General features: G+C 49.5%; 2 protein-coding genes across 2 annotated transcripts in view; one reads left to right on the top strand and one right to left on the bottom strand.

Annotated features, from left to right (window-relative positions):
- Nucleotides 1–66: 66 nt before the first annotated feature.
- On the bottom strand, nucleotides 67–12,902 carry CSUI_003127 (ph domain protein). Its single transcript, XM_068063325.1, has 13 exons — nucleotides 10,158–12,902; nucleotides 9,198–9,315; nucleotides 8,489–8,604; nucleotides 7,813–7,986; nucleotides 6,666–6,756; nucleotides 6,243–6,379; nucleotides 5,487–5,665; nucleotides 4,981–5,101; nucleotides 4,498–4,559; nucleotides 3,613–3,746; nucleotides 2,761–2,813; nucleotides 2,425–2,527; nucleotides 67–1,713 (listed from the first exon to the last, which is right to left on the bottom strand). Exons 1-13 carry the CDS (start codon nucleotides 11,442–11,444, stop codon nucleotides 1,091–1,093), a joined length of 3,198 nt encoding a protein of 1,065 aa, XP_067924699.1. The 5' UTR covers nucleotides 11,445–12,902; the 3' UTR covers nucleotides 67–1,090.
- An 878-nt stretch (nucleotides 12,903–13,780) lies between these two features.
- The window catches only part of CSUI_003128 (eukaryotic translation initiation factor 3 subunit), a gene marked incomplete at its 3' end in the record, with an annotated part of 9,377 nt that continues 2,920 nt past the window's right edge, over nucleotides 13,781–20,237 (top strand). Inside the window, exons 1-6 of the mRNA XM_068063326.1 lie at nucleotides 13,781–14,264; nucleotides 15,239–15,416; nucleotides 15,898–16,184; nucleotides 16,826–17,838; nucleotides 18,635–18,771; nucleotides 19,240–19,618. Of these exons, the coding sequence (XP_067924700.1) occupies nucleotides 14,151–14,264; nucleotides 15,239–15,416; nucleotides 15,898–16,184; nucleotides 16,826–17,838; nucleotides 18,635–18,771; nucleotides 19,240–19,618 (2,108 nt within the window). The 5' untranslated portion in view covers nucleotides 13,781–14,150. The remainder of the gene's footprint in view (nucleotides 14,265–15,238; nucleotides 15,417–15,897; nucleotides 16,185–16,825; nucleotides 17,839–18,634; nucleotides 18,772–19,239; nucleotides 19,619–20,237) is intronic.

Consider the following 20,237-nt stretch of genomic DNA (forward strand, 5'->3'; position numbering starts at 1 on the left):
CGAAGACTTTGTCTTTGCTAGTCCCGTGAATCCGATGAGCGCTGCATCAGAGCAGCGTGCCGAGCTTCGCGACTAACTATCATGATGCGAACTATACCCAAACAGTGACACACACCTGCGAGCGGAATCTTAGAGGCTGATGCCCCCCCGGGAAACATCTACCGTGGAACACACACACGGCCACCAAGACTGCGTTAACTCATTCCGGACAGAGACAAAACGGCACGCCCGCGGAAATCTTTCTTTTTTGCCATGAACGGCGCGGAAAAAAAGACGGAAGGTTTCTTGACAATCCCAAGCATGCACTCAATTATTTCCCGATCCCAGTTAGATCGCCCTTTCAACTGCGTTGACTGGGGAAAGAAAACCCCCCCGCGAAGCGAACTGAAAAACCAGGTCCACATTCGCTTTATAGTTGATTTCATACGGTACATCCCCTACTACGATTCCAGCGAAGTACAGCGCCTGTTTGCCCGGACTCCGCAAACGAACGACACCTGGCACAACCCGCACGGCGGCTACACCCGCCCCAGGGAGACGCTGAAGTTTGCTTCGGGGTCGAAATATTTCTTCAGTTCGTCCCTGCATTCTGGAAAACCCGGCGGAAAATGAATCTAACGTACATCGGAGATGACAACGGATATTGAATGGCAAGATAACGCACTCTGGATGCGGAGCTCGACACTACAATGTATACATTTGACCTCGACTTGTACGCGCATGTGAGAGCCTGACGTACAATGTCATGCCCCGACCTGAACTCCAGGTAGATACTAGTGAAGCAGCCCTCCTGCTCAAATTGCACCACCTCGGCCATACGGTTCCTCTCCCCTAATGGCACATAACTTCCTTACTTCACGACTGCAAAGGCTGCAGATTTCTTGAGATAATCCTCGCGTCTCCAGCGAGGGTAGGGCCAGCGGGGTCTGACTTCCAAGATACACAGATGCTGAGATGGTACACTAAGTTACTAATGTGGTTGTTTTATACATGGAGATATAGAATCTACAAGCACAGAGACAGCGCCACCGAGGGCAGAAGCCTTCGGGCCGTCCCCCACGTGAATGGGAGTCCATCCTCTCAGTCTCCCCTAGGCAATTCGCTCCGGAGGCCCTGGTGTTGCTGTTGCACTACTCTCTCCGGCTACAGCCTCCGTCGAGGTCAGAGGCCTCTCAGCACCAGCTACTGCCTTCTCGTCTTTCACTGGAAGGACAGGCTGCGAAGTTGTAACGGAGGGATCGTCCTTGTTAGCTACGGACTCCTCAGCCCTTTGCTCAGCTACATCAGTCAAGGCCTTCTCCTCTCCCGCTGGATGGCTAGGCTGCGACGGTGATGAAACGTCGGGATCCTTGTTGAGTCCGGATTCGTCCACAGATTGCTCCGGTACGTCAGCTAGGGCCTTTTCTTCTTCCGCTGGAAGAGCCGGCTGTGACGGCGATGACGCAATGGTGAGCTCCTCGGTGAGTGGTGTTTCTTTTGAACTGTCCTCGACTGCATTGTTCGTAAGGGCCGGAAGTCGCGCGGCGTCCGCTAATGCCTTCTCTTGCCGAATCGGGAGCGCAGGCTGCGGAAGAGGAACTGTCCGGCCCTGAGGTTTCTTGTGTTTATGCCGGCGCTTCTTTCGCTTTTGCTGTAGACAGAAGTCTACGAGAAGCTCTTCATCTAGTTCAAACCCATCACAAAGATTTAGGTTGCTACTCGCCGCAAAACTCTCTGCGAACGAAGTCAGCACAACCACAAATATATTTCATGATGGCATTATAAGTGAATCACCAACAATGACAAGAGAGCAGAATTCCAGCGTTCGTCTCCGAGAACCGCCTGACAATATAGAAAACATAGACGGTATTACGAGTCCGATGTTAGGTAGGTAGCCAGCTTCTAGACCAGGGCTGACAACCCCCCTCCTGCAGAAGTCCAAGAAAGGGAGGAGTGCAAACCTGCATGCTCAGGCAAGTGTGTCTCTTGTGACAGGGAACAGAAAACATCTCCACTTCATGAGACAGAAATTCGTCAACATCACCCATACCGATACACTAGTGAGAGCGCTTCACAAAGTCATCAACACCGCCCCTCTAGCGGCTGCATATGTAGACAGCGTCTGTGATATAACGCAGTGCCGACGAAGCATACATAAAATAACGTGGAAAGCAGTATTCGGCTATCAATCTACCCATGATTTGCATAAAACATCTGTTCCATTAACTGGTTGAGGCACACCATATAACAATGAAGTTGAAGGAACTACAGATACTTCTCTCTAGGCGAACAGTTATACTTATCTTACACCACTCCGCTACCACCCGCGATATCGGTCCCCGACGAGCGACACGAAAGAGACATTCAAAGGCTCTGGAGATACCGAGGGAGTATCGAGCAGTAGATACAGACCACCGCTGCGAGACAAAAAATCCCTGATCTTACGTGGCCAGTAACGAGTGCAGAGAGCATCTTCGGGAAGCGCGCCGATCTCCTGATTGTGACAGACAACAGAAAGGGAATACGAACATGCCATAAGACCAGCCATCTACGATCACGAAAGCACCCTATTCTCCCAGAAATGTAAGCTGACGGGAGCCTCAGAAGACGCAAGACACATGGTCGACTGAACGGAATGACACTTCGGTTGGCGCAACACCCATAAGAAGGACGCAAGTCGTCCGCCTAGCTCTGAAAGGCAATCTACAAAAGTCGATGCTGAGGCTGCACAGACACACTTGCTGAAGCTTCTCTTCTCAAGCTGATCCCCCACACTCATACCTTGAGAGCCGACGCGACGAGCTCTGAGCAGAAGAAACCCTTATCTGGTTTATCTGAGACACCCAAGTCACAACAAAATGGGAAATGTGACAGGGGCAGCAGCAGACAACCCTCACCCCGAAGACTTCCCTGGGAGCATACGAAAATTCGCGACGCTATCCTGCTGTTCAGTCCCCACCATCTAGTCCTGAGTTATCCACACCGCAAGATGGACTGAGACTCGAGACAGGGACACAATCGTATATACAATTCAAGAGAACGAACGACCTATGAAGAAAGAAGAACCGCTTCGCCCAGAAACTGAGAGTAGAAGTGCCGCACCTTAGATGAAGGCTTCGGGCGATATTCAGGTGGGCTATCTACCTACTGCGCCTTCATACAACAGCACACGGACAGGTAAATGTCTCTCGCGGACATAGAGATGTCAGAGTAACAGAAAGGTCCTCAGTGACGCTACGTGTACCTGCCATCTGCCCTCACACCGCTGTTCAATCGTCTTTCACCCGGGATGAATGAAATGCTTGTGTGGAACTCTTCACTACATCACGTACACACGCACACACATGCACGACCACTAATGAACGCACGTCATCATCGAACTCACCCCCACGTAGAAGTCTAGAGAGAGATGCACTTGGAGTACCTCAGAAACAACAAGAGGCGGAGTCTTCCATAGTTGCATGGTGCATGCAGTCAACAAAGTACACAAACACATACACAGTTGAGCCTATGTCAAAACAGTAGCTCACTAGCTATCAGATATGAGATATAGACCAGAGAGGATGAGAATGCTTGCTCCAACAACACTGAAGACTGTGATGGGAAATCCTAGACCCTTCATACGAACGATACCTGCTGACATGCCACTGACGAAGAGCTTTGAAAACGTGAGCTCGTAACTTCTTCCGATGACGTTCTTGAGAAACGCCAGCAATCGATCGAGTCGCTCATGGCTTTTATTCCATCGAAGCCGACGTAAAACAACTCTACAAACCATGCGCCGAAAGGAACGAAGAGGCACATGTGACGCCTATGCGAACTATCAGTCAAATTCTGCCTAACGAAGTTCCCGCAGGAAACCCAATGAGCAAAAATGGAGCACCTCGGTACCTATGTGTGATGCCCCAGTGCAGGCTCACAACAAGCAGAATACATCTGTACGAAGAGGGTATGTGTTTAGTCTGGAAAGACATATTCAATTCCGTACGATATTCTTTATCTACTGTGTAGGATAGTAATGGCCACTTCCCTCTCACAATACTGATGTCGAGGCGATAGGGAAGTAGGGGAAAGGAAGAAGTGGGGACAGGAGCACCGCAGTTACGCAGCTTGAAAGATGACCCCCGCCCCCTTACAGGAGACACTCGAGACTTCTGAAAGCAATCGAGTGTCTCTTTCTTCTCAAGAAGGACGAAAGCAGAGACGGGAATCCCTAGAGAGCAAACTGAGTTCTAGATCAGAGCCACCTGACGACTTAAGCAGTCCACTGCGAGATTGAGAAAAGAGAACAACTGAACTGTACATAGAGACACATATCTATAAAATATACGTCAGACCCTAAGGAACTCCCGTGTAGAAAACGTCTGAGGGCAGACGCAGAAGAAAGTGAAGGGAGGAGAGAAAAGCAAGCTCTTCTCTTAACAAGGGGAGAGTCGGAAGAATGAATAGAAACAGTCGTCTCTGACCCTTCATCCTTGTCTTTCGCTGAAGCTTAGAGCATATGCTATAGACACTTACTTGCGGTATGAGGTATACCACTTGGCATCCACAAACGACCTCCATGGAGTCATGATCACTCCCTGTCCACACGAGCAACATCGCACACGAGCTTGAAGATTCATCACGTATGAGATTCCCAATGACACCATACCGTCTCTCAACCCGTCTCGTTCTCCCGGGCCTGGCTGTGCTTGTCACATTGTAGCCCTCCCCCTGACAGTGGTGGTATACCCCCCTAACTACATGAGGCACGTCCTACCTCTATACTCCTTGGATATGCGAAGTGACAAATATCTATGTACATATCGAGATCGACGTCTTGAAACCTGATGATCACTCGTTCTCCAACTTTGATTGTCTTGTCCCTAGTGATAAACAACACCACCTACCTAGACACGTAAGGGGCATGCGTGCATGCATGCGTCATCGTTCCGGGTTCGTACAGACAGAAGCAAAAAACTCCATTTGTCACTTGAAGAGAGATTGACGAGAAACACTTACTGTATCGCCGAGGCTCTCTAGTATGAAGATTCCATTCTCTTTACTACGAAGGACCATTCCCACGTGATCGTAATGACCTCGGGTGACGGCGCGTTGTAGCTGTGCATTGAATTTCATTGTCCTACAAAGGAGGAGGAAGAAGAAAGAAAAACGCGCACATACTGAAGACACAGAGACGATAACAGATATATGTCTATGTATAGAAACCTATCAGACCGTGTCACTGCTTTGTCAAGTGCTTTGAAAGAGAGTCTTGCGAAGTAGCTACCGGACTCCATCTTATACGCCAATGCCGTCTAGAAAGCCTACCCTNNAAAATAAGGCAGTATGACCTACTATAGTTAAGAAGACCGCTTTCTGGAATCTCGACAACAACATAGAATAGAGAAAGACCTATATACTTCGCAGTATCTGCCCCCCCGGCCATAAGTAAATCTATATGAGACTAGAGCAGCAGCAGCAGGCTCAGTATGGCTATAGAGACTGTATTGTGCCGGTGTGTTTACCTGAAAAGCACGACATCTCCGGTATCGACAATACTCTCGAACTTTGCGGGAGAGATACGTTCAACCTTCCAGAAGTCTGCCTGTTGAGCAACGAGGTGAACTTGATCTTGTGACACTCGACATGTTTTGACGAGGGTTCGCAACTTATCAATCCACTCTACTACCTCCACATACGGTCCCTGCATGCACAAGAAAAAGCACAGGCGGAGAGGCAGGTAAATCTTAGAAAAACTCCAACGACAGTGAAAGTCTGCGATGACGAGGCACCACACACTCACGGGAGACAAGTCTATGATATCACCCACCCTGTAGTCCACGAGCAGAGATATCTTCCGTAGATATATGTGACTCCCTGTGAATATACAACGAGGAAGGCGTTTACAATAGAAAGGCAAGATGATGATCTGTCAATGACACGAGGAGATCTTCTATCCAGGTTGAGTTCAAGCTTGTGATACAGAGGATACCCAAAGCTTACAAGATGTAAGGTGTACATAGGCCTCCTGACTGACTGTATGATTATTCTATTGAAGACAGTGAGGCTCTCAAGAGAAGTGAAGTTCATACGGTCTACAGGCAGCAGTGCATATGTCTGTGTGTGGGTGTGTCAGGATGCTATCTATAGTGAATGAAGAATGAAAGCTTGCTAAGTAAGGAGAAGATAAGGAAAGGAGGTAGGTACGCCATAGGCTGGCCAGTCTACCGTGAAGGGCTTTCTACATCTCTAAACAGATCCGCTGAGATTAGCTCACTTACAGCCAACTCGAAGACACGCCTGCACCCAACTGGGCAAAGGCGAAAACGAACTTCACGCTGTAGATCGTTCCCCGCAATCTTAACGAAATCTGACGCTCGAGCTCCGGTACCACAACAGATCAGATCCATCCAGGCTCCTGAAAAACATCATACAAGAGATATGCAAGAATCATAACTGACAGAAAGGATGAAGTGTGACGGAAAGGACAGTTTACCTCTACAGAGCGAAGAGAGCAGTGCCGGGGCTGGTTGGAGAGAACAGCTAGCCTATCCATGACTAGAGACACAGTCCGCTCCGCTGAGAGCTTGCACTGCGCAGAAGAAGGAGAGCGACTTGAAGGCAGACAACCAAGCGAGGATCTGAAGAAACTAGACTGCAAACCTTCCCTTTCTACACGTCGATGTGAATATCTATATACGTACCTTTTCGAACGAAGTCAGCTGGAGCAGTTTCGATGAGGCTTCCGCTCCGGCCGAGGAGACCCCCGTGAAACTGCCGAGGATCCCAAAGACACTATACAGAGAGAACGTGCGCGCACAAGTCACAGACAGAAAGGAGGTCAGCGGAAGAGAGGAGAGTAGCAGGGATGCTAGTATAGTGGGGTGTTGGGTATACTTTGTTTCTCTCTAGCAAAGCAAAGGAGAAGAAACACAACCAGATGGGATGATGAAGAAAGAGAGACGCGAGAAAACTGAACCACATAAGAATAGTATGAGGGCGAGGCAAGCAAAGCTATCTGAATAATGTGGAACAGTGAATTATCGCATAAATGCGCATGTTCCCAGGGAGGCGAGAAGATCGCGCTCAGTAGAACGGAAGAAGATACCTCATGTAAAGCACCACGGAAAGCCACGAGAGGGTACCCGAGCTGTTCACGTCTGTGTTCTATGGAGATGAGATTGCCCTATCATATATACAGACCAACTATAATTGGGCAGCTCGCCTCGAATAGACTAATGTAAGAGAGAAATAAGAATGAGAAAGAATGTCTTCATTCACAAGAGACGCAGATTCTTTCGAAGCTAAGGCGCATTCCAATAGAAGGAAGCATCCAGAATGAAGCTCCTGCACAGAGGAGTGATGTGATTGGCTATCTCTGTACATATAGGAGAACCATCACAGAACTTCGGAGAAGCCTAGACAGTAGGCAAGGAGAGAAGGGCATACGGGTGGCATGTAAGTATCACTACACGAAATATAACGTATGTCTGCCTACAGGCTTTCCGTAGTGAAGACAAGCGGACGGAGAGACTTTGATATCAGTACTACGGTGAGATATAGCAGTAAAAGAGTATAGGTGTAGAACCAGCTTTCTATGTGATTCGAGGTGAGGACCGTACAACGAAGCAACTTTGTCATGATAGATAAACGAGACACAGATGGACAAATCAGAGACAGGTAGAGAGATAGTGAGGTGAATAGGTTCAAGGTAACTAGATTCAAGATAGATAGATAGATATGAACAGGTTGAAGATAGGTGGTTGAATAGGCAAGGACAAGGCGCTGGAAGACGCCAGAGTATACGAAGATTGCACATGAAATGGCATGCGATCTATAGAAGGTGAATACCTGAATCTTGATCTTGACAAGCTCTAAATCAATCCGGCCAGCAGGGGTCTGATCTTCGGGGGATCGATAGTACATCAATCTTTTATCCTTCAAAACAAACCATCGCCGTTGCCAGCCCACTAACCTGTTCGGGCTCCGCTTCTTGAGAAATCCACAACAAGCTATCCCATCTTTCTAGAGACAAAGGCACATAAGAAGGATATAGATAACGTAGACGCTTGTCAAAGTCTTTATGAATCTATCTACACCTATATGTATATATATACACATGCAGATAGAAGTACGTTCCTCGGAGAGATATGAAAACAGGAAACCGAGATGAAATTTGAATGACTGACTACAGGGCAGTCAGCGAGTCAAAACAGACAGCACACTGAAGATGTTGAGACCCTTTCTCTCCCTCTCACGACAACCAACCAGGCCGATCTATCCTCCCGTCAAAAAGACAGCTGCCTGTCCCATCGTACGTCTATACTATGCTGTAACACTTCCTATACATGCAGACAGAAATAATCCATCATACGTATGCAAAAAACCTCAGTCTTTATGTTGAGCGTTCGAAGGAAACTGATATCTTTGTCTGTCTCCTGTACTCTCAGACGGAGCCGACAGAAAGGGGAAAAATTTCGATCGTAGCAAGATCATTCTCATGGGCGCTGTCTGGAAGAAGACTTACACTAAGTGCCGATGTATATAGAAACTTGAAGCCCTGTAGAGCAGCAATTGAATCATCTGATGCTGATTTGCGACGTGGATGGGCTCCATCCTCGAACAGAGCGTCCTGAGGCGAGACTAAGAACAAAGAAGGAGGAAGTTCCAAAAGCCTCCGTCCCTCGAGATAGAGAAGCTTCTCCTTGTCTCGCTCGAAGAGAACTTCCGCAGGAACTCTGTGACAAGCTATCTCGACACCTTCCTACTGTAGTTTTTAGTTCGGACGTCTACAGAACTATATGAAGAGACTGACAGACTCTTCTATAGCCTTTTCAAAAAGTAGACAGAGAGGAGAAAAGAAAAGGACGACCGAAAGAATTCCTTCTTCCACAACCAGCACGCAGAACCGCAGACACCATCGACATGAATCTACATCCGAGTAGCTTCCCCCCCCTCAAGACTACACAGACGATCGCCGTACGTACATCTGGAGGACAGACATGCATTTAGAGAGAACGAACGCCTAGCAACCTTCAGAAACACACATACAAGTCAGGAAACTTGTCTCACAAGGGAGGTTACCCAGGCGAATGGAGTTCTCAAGATGAGATGTCCAAGACCGATAGGCCGTAGATGCTAGCTGAGTGATGTAATCAAAGATATGTAACCAAGCACATCACCATTCAAAGATTCGACAGAGACTCAGAGAGAGAGATGCTTCATATGTGCCTTACGTCGTGAAGGGGAGATCGCTCTTTCCTCCTTTAACTCATCATCACGAGCGCTAACATCTCCGCTGATAGCGCCGTCGGATCTTGGCGTTGCCGGAGAATTCTTCTCGTCTTCATCTCCCTGTAGAACAGGTGAGAGAAAGAACGAAACACGCAAATATGAAGAAGAACGCGGGAGCGAGAATGCTTGAAAGCAGAGGAAGACATCAATACAAGCTGTCTAGGTATGGTTGGAGAGCAGTCAACAAGTATCACGTCTACCTCCTTATGGTGAAGGGGGCAACCACGACGTCTCCTCCTCTAGAGCAAATCAACGCGTTTCTCCGAACTGAAAGTACACTCTCTGATAACTCGCTACAGATCCCTCCACCCACTAAAACGTCTGAAATCCCCGACAGACGAAAAAGAACTCCTCTGATCTCCTGCAAGACCCTGCACACACGAAGGATGGTCGCCACATGAAGGCGAAGCTCCTCGGTGTCTTATACGTGTATATATATATATATATATATGCATCTATACACGATATCCACGCGAACACGTTCCGCGTTGACACACGACAGTGTACAGATCTCCCTAACGAACCCCGAGACACTTGCCAGACCTCTCCACAGCCAAAGAAGCGCAATGAAGCATTCACCACGATGAAAAGACGAACGAGGATCTGAGTCTGAAGGGTATCAGTCACGTTGGTGGCTTTCAAGACGAATGGCTTCAGATGCCCCTAGTCTTCCCTCCTCTGCGACGTATGGACAGTCAGCTCGACGTACAGACTCAGCGCGAAACGACCGACACACAGAGTTTGAGAGCAGCTTGGATGGAAAGCCACCCCTGAGGTACGTCGTGTGAAAAAAAGTATCTGATGGTTTTGCAGCTTAGATATCGTTTCGCTCATCACGGCCAAGACGTCGTGGATGCAGAGCGCCAGAGCGTGTGTCATAAGTTAAACAACCGTACTCTCACCATCAATTCAACACTGTCATTGTCTGCCTCTTCTCCACAGAACTGAACTAGGCCTGATCGATGTCCTCTTTTTCGCCCTCTTTCTCCTTCCTCTTCATCGTTTTCAACCGAGCCTTCATCGGTTTCTTCATCTTCCTCGTCTGACGATCCCCCAGCTGAAGACGTGCAGGTATATCGTCGCTCCCATGTGGGTTTCTCTTTTCGCTGCGGCGAAGGACATATAACGCGGAACCCCTCACCCCCGGCCCGAGTTCTTGAATGGGATGAGACAGACGATGCTGAGCCTGATACTCTGCTCCCTGTAGGAGAGGGGCTAGCCTCTGTCCAGCGGGGTAAAGCCATCGCATGTGAGCGACTGCGTGCGTCTCGTACCCGCCCAGCAGAGAGGCGGGCACGAGTGGGTTGAAGCCCGGTTGATGGAGTGAATGAGGAGGGGTCACTCGTATTATTGGAGGCGCTGACATCTCCATCGAGAGGAGACGAGACACCTGACACACTATAAGCAGAATTCGTTGGGCTGAGGTTTCCGCCCAAACATGACGTATCACGGACAGGCGAATCGGAGGATCCCGCTGCCGATGACAGTTTGACAGAAGGCGTGTCATTAGGACCGAGAGAAGAGGAGAGAGCGGACGTGGGAGTCGGGACTGGCGAAAAAACAGAGACAGCTTCTCCTTTCTGCTCCTCTCTATGCGCGACTTGTTTACCTACGTCTTGCTTGGATTCGGATGAGGGTGATATGACATCGTCAGCGTCTCCCGGTGTATTCGAAGAGTCATGCGAAGGTGGCGTTGACGGAGTCGTCACTGTCTCTTTCAAGTGCAAAGGAGAAGAAATCAAAGACGAAGAAGAGGAAGAAGATAAAGCGTAAGGCGGGGCACAACCTGAAGCAGCGGACGGAGCATCTCGGGACTCTAGAAGAGAAGCTGAGGTTGAAACGCATGAGCCACCGGACGAGGAGTGGAATGAAGAATTCTTTTCCAAAACAATCTGACCGTGGTCTCCAGGAGAAGAATCTTCTCCGGGAGTGGGGGGTCCGGGAGGAGACACCACGGGATCGGCTTTACTGGGAGATGGCTGAAACGTGGGTGGCCGTTTATCGGCCTTTTCGTCTACAGCTGACGGACTAGAGAATCCTCCCTCTACTGAGGTTGTCCCCGAAGAGCGATCCGGACACGCGTCAACAAGAATACTGCTAGGATTTGCCTCTTGTCGACCCGCGGCTTCGTCGGAAGCCGCGATGGCGGGTGGCGACGAAGATGCCATGTTGATGCTTTTTTCCGACATACCCGCGTTCAGGTATCTCTAAGGCACCACGCGGCCACGCTCTCCACCGGGGCTACTCCCCTCTGCCACATAGAGAATATGAAACAGAAGCTAATCCACTGCCCTTCTGAATGGCAAAACGAAGCGACGGACGGCTCAGATGTAGTGGACAACGGTAGTTTGCATACACACGGCTACACTACCACCAGGGCTGCATACAGTACGCTAATGTATACGGAAACTGAGCGCGGTCCAACTATGAAAGCCAGAAAAAACCTGGTCCCCGGAGAAGGTGCCTAGGTCTGCGCCAGGTCTCCGGGTTCTTTCCGCTAGGTGACCTTGTGCCACGGAGTCTTCTCTCGGAATGCAGAGCGGACGAACGGCTGATTCGTGTGTCCGAGTCAAGCAAGGACTTCTCTTTTAAGGCCCTCGCCACACGATATAACGCACGAATTGAGAGATCGGCCGGGAATTCAAGAGACCTCGACTGTCACTCATGAGAACAGTCGGGAATCTGATTGCATCTCGACATTTTCCGCCGGAAAAACCTATTCGACATGTTCTTGAGCACACTCAAGCTTGCAAAAATGGCAGCAACGGTAGCAAAACAACGGAAAAATAGTAAGGAAACTTTCCTACCCAAAAACAGTCCGGTTGCGACTCGCGTTCCAGGCCGCGTGACAACAAGCCAAGCAAAAAGAGACGAATGCCTGGCGGATCCGGGGCTTACTTCGGCTCTTCAGCTCATACTCGGTGGAATGCCCTTCCGGGTCAATACGGTGTTCGCCGTTCTACCGCCTTGACTAGAGTTATGGCCATGGCCGGCGAAGAAGTAGCTAAGGATGATCAGGCAAGGTTGGCAGGCGTGTAGGTCCCTTCTTTCCGTGGCGACTGGCAAAACTTGAGTCTCGAGTGGACTGAGTGTGACTACGGCTGGAGTAAATTGCCGAGGAGGCCTTGCGAACGACAAGGGCAGGCGGCCGCGGAGATGAGCCATACTGAGAAGGCTGTAAACAAGAATCCTTCGCGCTGGCGCTGTCCAAGGTTCTGATGAGAGCGGACTGCGACACAAGGGCGGAATCACTATACGCGAAAGTTCGCACGCTGTATGCTTCTTGAGAGGAATGTAACGACTAGGCGCCCCGCGCGCGGGGCCGTACTGTGCCGAAGCACAATAGTAGGTAGCGGCTGCGCGCCGCCGATAACTCTGATCATTGTTACGTCGGTCTGCTTGTTTCGTGGCGTGTTGCGCAGTGCGAAGGGTCCGCCGCCTTTCTAGTATTGTTCGCTTGCGACTGGTACCGAACGGGCAGATATGAACCGAGTTTGCACTCAAGCGATTCCAACCAAGACTATCTATGCCGCTAACTTCAGCGGGCGGCCCCGTGGAGTTTTTATTCCTGGGCCTTCTTCAAACTTTGCTCACGAGGGAGGTATGCGAAAGGAGACTGTACACCAAGTGGCACAGCTAAACGTTCAGAGTGATCAGTGCCTTGGATGCAGACCTGCGGAGAAGCGTCCCATCCGGGGAAACAGTAGCTCAACTCAGAGACTCGCTGACACGGGGGGCCTGCAACGTGCTGCACTCCAGAAGACTACGGCAGTTGCTTGCAGCGTCGTACTTCCAGAACGAAGAAGGCGCAACTGGGGAATGCTTTTCCACGACCCGTGTCTGGCAAAGGCCCACGGCCGGAAAGACCTGCGGCGGCCTGCAATAACTGGTGAGGCAGACGCCAGGAAGTGGTACCGCTGCTCCACAAGCAAGCCACAGTTCCGGACCCACGTTCAAACACGGTGGCATCGGTTGGCAGCTTGAATCCTGTGCAGTACGCAGTGTGTGTTATCTCTCGAAGTGGAGAGAGACTTACGTGTGTTATGGGGACGAGGACGGTGAGGAATCACTTACTCAAGATCTTCCTCCATAGGCGCGCCACATCAAGAGGCAGGACACTCAAGCGCAAGACCAGATGGCGTGATGATGATTATACTGCTCCTGCTCCCCGCCAAGTCCCCTCTCCCTCCGCACAGCGAACGAGTGCAAGCCGCTGTCCACATTCCCAAAATTATAGTGGGAATTCAACACTCCCACAACGTCTCGGTCTCAAATGACAGAAGCTGGCCTTTCGGGTGGCATTTCTCACGCAAGTCTGGGTTCCATATTTCACAGGTCACTCAAGGATCTCGAGGTACGTGGCTCAGCTCATGTCGTGGCGTCTCCCCCGTGTGGGGTACATGCAGCGCCGCCGTATAAGCCGAGATTAAGCTTTTATTCTGTGGGCGCCAGGGGAAATAGCTATGAATTTCGAGCTCTTAATGTCCTTGAGAACAAGGGCTGTTCTCGCAGCAGCAGAAGGAAGCTTAGAAATATCTCTGTCCAGGGTAGGGTAAAAGGCGATCTTGGTCTCACGCCATCCGCCGTACACCGACCAGTTGGGAAAAGCGGACTCCACCACTCTGTGTGTACTGGGTGTATGCAAGCGATTTCCGGATTGCGGTGCATTCCTCCTGCTTCTCACTCCGACTGTCTGCTCCCTTCCTTTGACCTTGTCCGTTTCCCAGGAACCTGTGAAAGCTGTTTACCTTTGTTTCGCCTTTTCTCTTTCTGTGTCACTACCTTGCCCTGCTTTCTTCGGCGGTAGTCTTTTTTCCCAACTCCCGCCCCCCAAGTTGCGGCCGGCGGCCTTGTCTCTTCTTCATCCGTTTTTGCTCGCTTCACGTGTAACCAAAATGCAATCCAAGTTCTGGGCCGCTGGAAGCGATGAATCAGAGGACTCGGGGTTTTCGTCCTCTGATTCCGAGGATGCTGGACAACAGGAACAAACACAAGGTGCCGGGGGAGAGGTGAGTGGTGGCTCTTCTGCAATTCCTGGAGATCGCGTCGTGTAGATTAGTGGGAAGTCCTGCTGTTCCTTCAACCACTCGTATCAGTATCAACTGTGCGTTTTCTACGCTGGCTCCTACTGTTCCCTTCACTACGTCCGGTCATTTCAACGTCGGGGCACTGATGTGTTGTGCGAGGGATGGAATCTCCCAGGCGCTTGTCTGGAAATTTCGCGGAGGCACGTTTTCATCTCTGGCATCTGAACTCACCCTTTTTTCTGTCATTCAAGAAAGCAGTCGGGGATCCGTACTGTAAGGGCGTGTCCCGGTTTTTCTGCAAAAGTCGTACGCGGCAAGTGCATGCGCAGAGATGAGGGCCATCCCGAGCGTTGACTTGACTGTTCCTTCATCTGTCTAATCACATTAGCAACTGTCTCTGAGGACTCGGCCTGTCACCTCCTTACCTTCCACCATCAGAAAATGGGAAAGGCACGGGGATCGAATCACACAACCAAGCCGTTACTCCTGAACGTCAACCCTTCTGGAGACACCAAGGGGGGGATTAAGTGTCGTGTCCCCGATCTTTCCACCTTGGCCATTCTTTCGCTAGGAGGGAAACTACTAGGCAAAATGTTCAGGACGCGCTTCTTGCTTTTTTCTTCCTCCCGTGTTGAGATAGTTCGGGAAGATGTCATGTACACTGGTGTAAAACCTCCTACGTTACATATCTCATACTTGGCATTCTGTAACAGCAAAGTACTCGCTTCCTGTTTGGGCCTCCGCCAGACTTTTGGCGGGCCCCACTAGGGACCCTGCCCGGGTGCGTGTCCGTTAGTCCGGTGGTGTCTGCATGCAATCGTCTCTGAGGTAGTACACATGGATTGCATAGGTAACTAGCTAGGATAGTACAAAACTAGGCATGCAAGTCTTGGAAAGCTGTCAAACCTGGTGAATTCGTGGGCGCCTTTTTCTCTTCTCCGAACTTCTCTTAACAGGCTGCCCGACGCCCTGTAGTTGCGTCCCGATGGGCTGCTGCGGATACGAGCAGCAGTGACGAGGAGGGAGGGCGCGTGGTGAAGTCCTTGAAGGATCGCAGATGGACTGCTATGCGCGAGGCGATCCGACAGCTCAAGAACCATATGAAAATTGCCGATTTCTCCGAGCTCTACAAAGGTACCTCTAGCTCTTGTCTGTTCATCTCTGTTGTGCGGAAGGCCGCAGGTTTAGTCCTTCTAGGTCTAACGGGATTAGGAGAGAACCTGTCTCCCTTATCGTTGGGAGGTGTCCGTGCGTTCTACCCTTGGTTTCAAGACAGCGGCATTAACAGACCTCGCGAAGTTCAGACGTTCATATATGTGAGGAAGCATTATACATGAAAGAGTTTTGTTATATTCTCAGCAGTCTACATGTCATGGTAACGATTCGCTCAAAAAGATACTTCTCTCACCTCGTGGAGAGTTCGTTCACCCCGCACGGATTGTGTAAAGCCACGGGTTGAGCCCTTAAGAGAGACATGAGACAAGGAGACTATGTGACGGGATGACGGAGCGCACATCGTAAGCGTTTCACCTGTTAACTCTACCTTGATGTCTCGCAGTCGGAGTTAAGTTCATGTAAGCTGCGATCCAACGTTCTTCTGTGCTTGCATCTGTAGACTACGAAGTCTTGGTGCGCTGCCTTACGAAGGCCCAGCAGATCGTCGATCAGGAAGGACTGCCAAACTTCTTTGTTAGGACTCTTGTGGAGTTAGAGACATTTCTCGAAGAGAAACATAGAGATAAGGAGGCCTTCAAGAAACTGTCCAAGGCCAAGGCAACAGCATTCAATACGTTGCGTGCAAAAGTCCGCAAGACAAATGAACAGTGGCAAGAGAAGGTCGATGCTTGCCGGGCTGATCCTCAGCAGTTCGAATCAAGCGAGAGCGATGATGACGCCTTTGATGTAAGATGATTCCTAGTTAGTGCCTCCCTCTCTGCCAGGGGACTTATTTTCTATATAGACTAGATCTCTCTCCATGTCTTTAGTGTGAACCTATGTCTCTGTTTTTTCTATGAAGATGGAATGTATGTTCAGTCAAGCTTTTCCCCTCGTAGAGTCCATGCGTGAGACGACATAGGGTTTGTATCCCAGTCTGTGTGAGACACAACACCAAGTGCTATCAGTAATAGAGGATAGAGGGCAGGATCTTAAAAAGTTGCGTGTCTTGATATCTTGAGGAAGAAGTGTTCAAGAAGATAAGCAGTTTACTGTTGTAGTAGAAAGTGAGAAGGAGAAGGGACATTATCCGTCTGAGAAGTTGGGCGTTCCTACAGGTGGCATGTGGTGTGATGTCTTCCGAATCCGAGTGTACGTCCCTAGGGCCGATGTTTTGGCCAAGCAAGTTGTAAGAGAAGCTAAAACAGGGTGGTATCTTCTCATATACTTTTTCAGGTGTATGTGTAACAAAGGTAATATTGAACAACAGAGGAGACGAAGACAGATATTCCTCACGTTTTTAGATAAGTGCCTGTATCATCTCTTACTGTGACGATATCTTGAGTGAGGTTTCCATGTGCTTGTCTTTCATGTGGGACTGTATACAGTCAGATGAAAGCAGCGATTTGTCGGAAGACGAGGACTCTTCATCCTCTGATTCATCTTCTGAGGCTGAGTCGTCGGATGATGAGAAGCCATCTCATAAGCGCAAGCCGAAGGATGAGAATGCAGGCAGCGATGTTTCCGGCGATGAGAATGAAGAAGGATCGGAGTGGTCAGACTCTGATGCTTCTTCTCTCTCCTCTGGAGACGAGACAGACAAACATAAGGCAGCTATGGCGAAGTGGGGTTTACGTTCCGAAGAGAAACCTCGGAAACACAAGTCGAAGAAGAAGACTTCTTCAAAGAAATCGTCGTCGAAATCTCGAGAGACTGAGGCAACTGAGAGTGCTGCAGCGACAGCTGAATATTCCTTAAAGGATATGGAGAGTCTCTTTGATACAACAGATCTCAATAGTGATGTCCTTCGCAAGCGTGTTCAGCTTGTTGTCGAGAAGCGTGGCCGGAGAGGGGTTGATCGTCTGGAACAAACTCGTATATTGAAGCGCCTAGCAGAGCTTGCTGAGCCTGTTGGTCCTCAGTGTGTTCTTGAAGTCTTAGGGCATCTCATCAGTGCTGAATTTGATACGACCAGCGGCGTCTTTGCATGCCTCAGCAGTCAGATCTGGCTAGATGTGTATCACCAGCTAGAAAAGGTTTTAGACTTGCTAGAAGAAGGAGCACAAAAACAGAAGGCCGGAGCTGCAGGGGGCGCGAATGCTTTGTACCTCGTCCCCACCATCATTACAACAGGCGAAGGTGTCGATGCTGCTCTAAACGCTCCAGATGCTCAGACTGTCACGGCCGGCATCCTCACAAGCTTTGTCGAAAGACTAGATGATGAGCTCATGAAGAGCTTACAGTTCACGGATGTACACTCCGAGGAGTACAAGGAACGTCTAGGACAGAGTGTGGATATGATGGCCATTCTATGTAGAGCCTGGGTCTATCTTACTGGTGCGGGTTGCAAGGCTGAAGCAGCCACGCTTGCCCTCAGGATCAATGAGCACATGCATTACAAGTAAGATGTCTCAGCCAGTTCCTAGAGGGGGGGAGGAGATGTTTACATACGTCAGTGCATCTGTCTCTGTCCTAACTCAGTCTCTTGTCACCGGAAAAACTATAGTAACGCCAAGTGTCGCAGAAACATGCACTCTAAGGAAAGGGACGTCAGGATTCGTGTTCTTTTAGTGTCAGGCACACAGCTGAGATTTGTGTCGACCTTGAGTCTCGTTCTCGAAGTGTTGTGTACCTAAAAGCGTGCTTGTATTGTATTCGAAGGACGTCCTCCTCACTTTACAGCATGTCTCGTAAGTGCAGAGACACAGGTCACCTCTTTTTCTCTACTCAGTCAGGGATCTATCTAGTGTGTCCAGACGGGCTGTGACTCGCGCAGATATGATACGGAGAAAATACTAGCTAGCCACGAGCAGTGTGTTGATCACTCCTCTGTCTCCTAGAGTAATACGACCGTGAGTATGATGAAGCTGCGTCAGTTCATCTCTTGCTGCTGCCGATGAAGGATTCCCTGTAGAGTGACTTTGATAGACGATTGGAATGCTGGATTATGAGAAGATGACCTTTGACGACCAACCGTTTTCAACCGGATACTAAGTAACAGTTAGCGTAGTGGCGTATCTAAGGTAGAGGGTTCCGGGCTTTTCATTGAGTCGTTTTCCTTAGGCCTCAACTGAGGTGATATAGCGGGAGGTGTGAAGATATGTGTCATCATCATTCAGCCTGTGGTTTGGGTCTCTGTCCCTCTCGGACTAGGTCTTTGATGTGAAGCTTCACGAACTCGTGTCTTTGCTTTGTAGGCATGATGTCATTGCTTCTGCCATGTGGGACTTGATTCGAAAGCGCGTTCCGGAGGAGGTTGCCGCACACTTGCCTCATGAGAATCAGAAGCCTTCGGAGTTTGTTAGCGAGCTTACCGATCTCGTTTTCCAATCCGGTAAGAACGAGTTCTATACACTTAGGAGTTATATACACCTTGTTCCGTTCTTACCGAAGAATGTCGATACTTGTTGATTCGCGTGGTAGGGGCCTCCAGCCCAGGCAGTGTGTTGTATCTATCCGTGGGAGTATTCTCTTCCTGGTGTTGTATGATTGGAGAATGGAGAAGGTCGTCGGAAAAAGACATATATATAGATACAACATATGCAACGACACTTGAAGAGACCTGATGTGCAGTGATGGCTCATTGAATGTCGCTTTGTAGGGCTTGCTTTTTTCTTGAAAACAGCTTGGACAGAGCACGGTAGTCACTCATGGTTCTAGTCATATACAGTTATATATATCTATATATATCTAGCGGATTTCTTGTGTTGATGTGTTTCATTTATGATGAGTTTCTCCCTCTGATCACATACTTCATATGTCTGTGTTTGACTGGATGTGTTGTCCTATGTCCTCTACCCAGAGAGTCAAAGGGAGAGAACGCGAGCTCTTCTTCATTTGGCATACAGCAAGGCTCTACATGACGACTACTACACGGCACGTGATCTCCTGCATACCCCTAATGTCCAAGAGCTAGCTTTACAAACGGACACACACACTCAGATCCTCTACAATCGATGCTTGGTACAGCTGGGTCTATGCGCTTTCCGATGCGGCTTGATCAGTGAGGCTCATGCATGTCTGTCGGAGGTCTGTCCCAAGCACAAGGAGTTGTTGGCCCAAGGTCTTTCGAGCTTGAAGAACGTTGAGTGCACCCCTGAGCAGGAGAGAGCGGAGAAAAGGAGACTACTACCTTACCACATGCACATCAGCATGGAGCTTATTGAAGGAGCTCATAACATGTACGACTGGGTGGGATCTTTACAGCTGTCCATGACACAGGGTTTAGAGTTAGCAAAGGGTGCCTAACTGTCATTGCGGGGCTCCGCTGTAGACGGAAGGAGATGTACGCGCGCACGACCTGTGCATGTATGTCCTATCGCCTTGACGGCTGGTTCATTCTCGCAACGGATAACACGAGATAGGGGTAGTGGTAAAATGTACTTTGTTGCTGTTGTACGTGCTCGAGACATCCAAGCCAAGTGTAGTTAGCTCCGATGTAAAAGTAAGTCATCTTCACACACAGCAATTCCGTGCTGCGTTGTGAGAGCAGTGGAAAAAAAAAGAGTGACTGAGAGGTTCAAAGCTGTCTGTCCTATTGTAAGGAACAGGCAGACAGTCATGATTCTGCCGCGGTGTTCGGCCATGTGCCATCTTGGCTGCATACAGGACTGTAGGGTTTGCTGTGGTACTAGCTCGGAGCAGACGCATGAGGTTCCTCCTAACTTCATACCTCCGTGACTCTCTGCTTATTTGTCCCACACAACTTCTTTATAGAGCGATTCTCCTCTTGTAGCTTGCCATGCATACCAGCCGCCATGTAAGGCCTGACATCGAGATGACATCAAAAGTATTAGTAAA

This window comes from Cystoisospora suis, assembly GCF_002600585.1.
Source record: "Cystoisospora suis strain Wien I chromosome Unknown contig_1350, whole genome shotgun sequence".
In the NCBI taxonomy this organism is placed as follows: domain Eukaryota; phylum Apicomplexa; class Conoidasida; order Eucoccidiorida; family Sarcocystidae; genus Cystoisospora; species Cystoisospora suis.

What these genes read in the sequence shown, in the direction of transcription:
- CSUI_003127 (XM_068063325.1), bottom strand. Translation starts at nt 11,444, where the DNA reads ATGTCGGAAAAAAGCATCAACATGGCATCTTCGTCGCCACCCGCCATC. An exon ending in TAGAGAGCCTCGGCGATACA is followed by an intron (nt 4,560 to 4,980) that starts GTAAGTGTTTCT and finishes TCGTGTGGACAG; the next exon opens with GGAGTGATCATGACTCCATG. An exon ending in TGGTATACCTCATACCGCAA is followed by an intron (nt 3,747 to 4,497) that starts GTAAGTGTCTAT and finishes CATGGTTTGTAG; the next exon opens with AGTTGTTTTACGTCGGCTTC.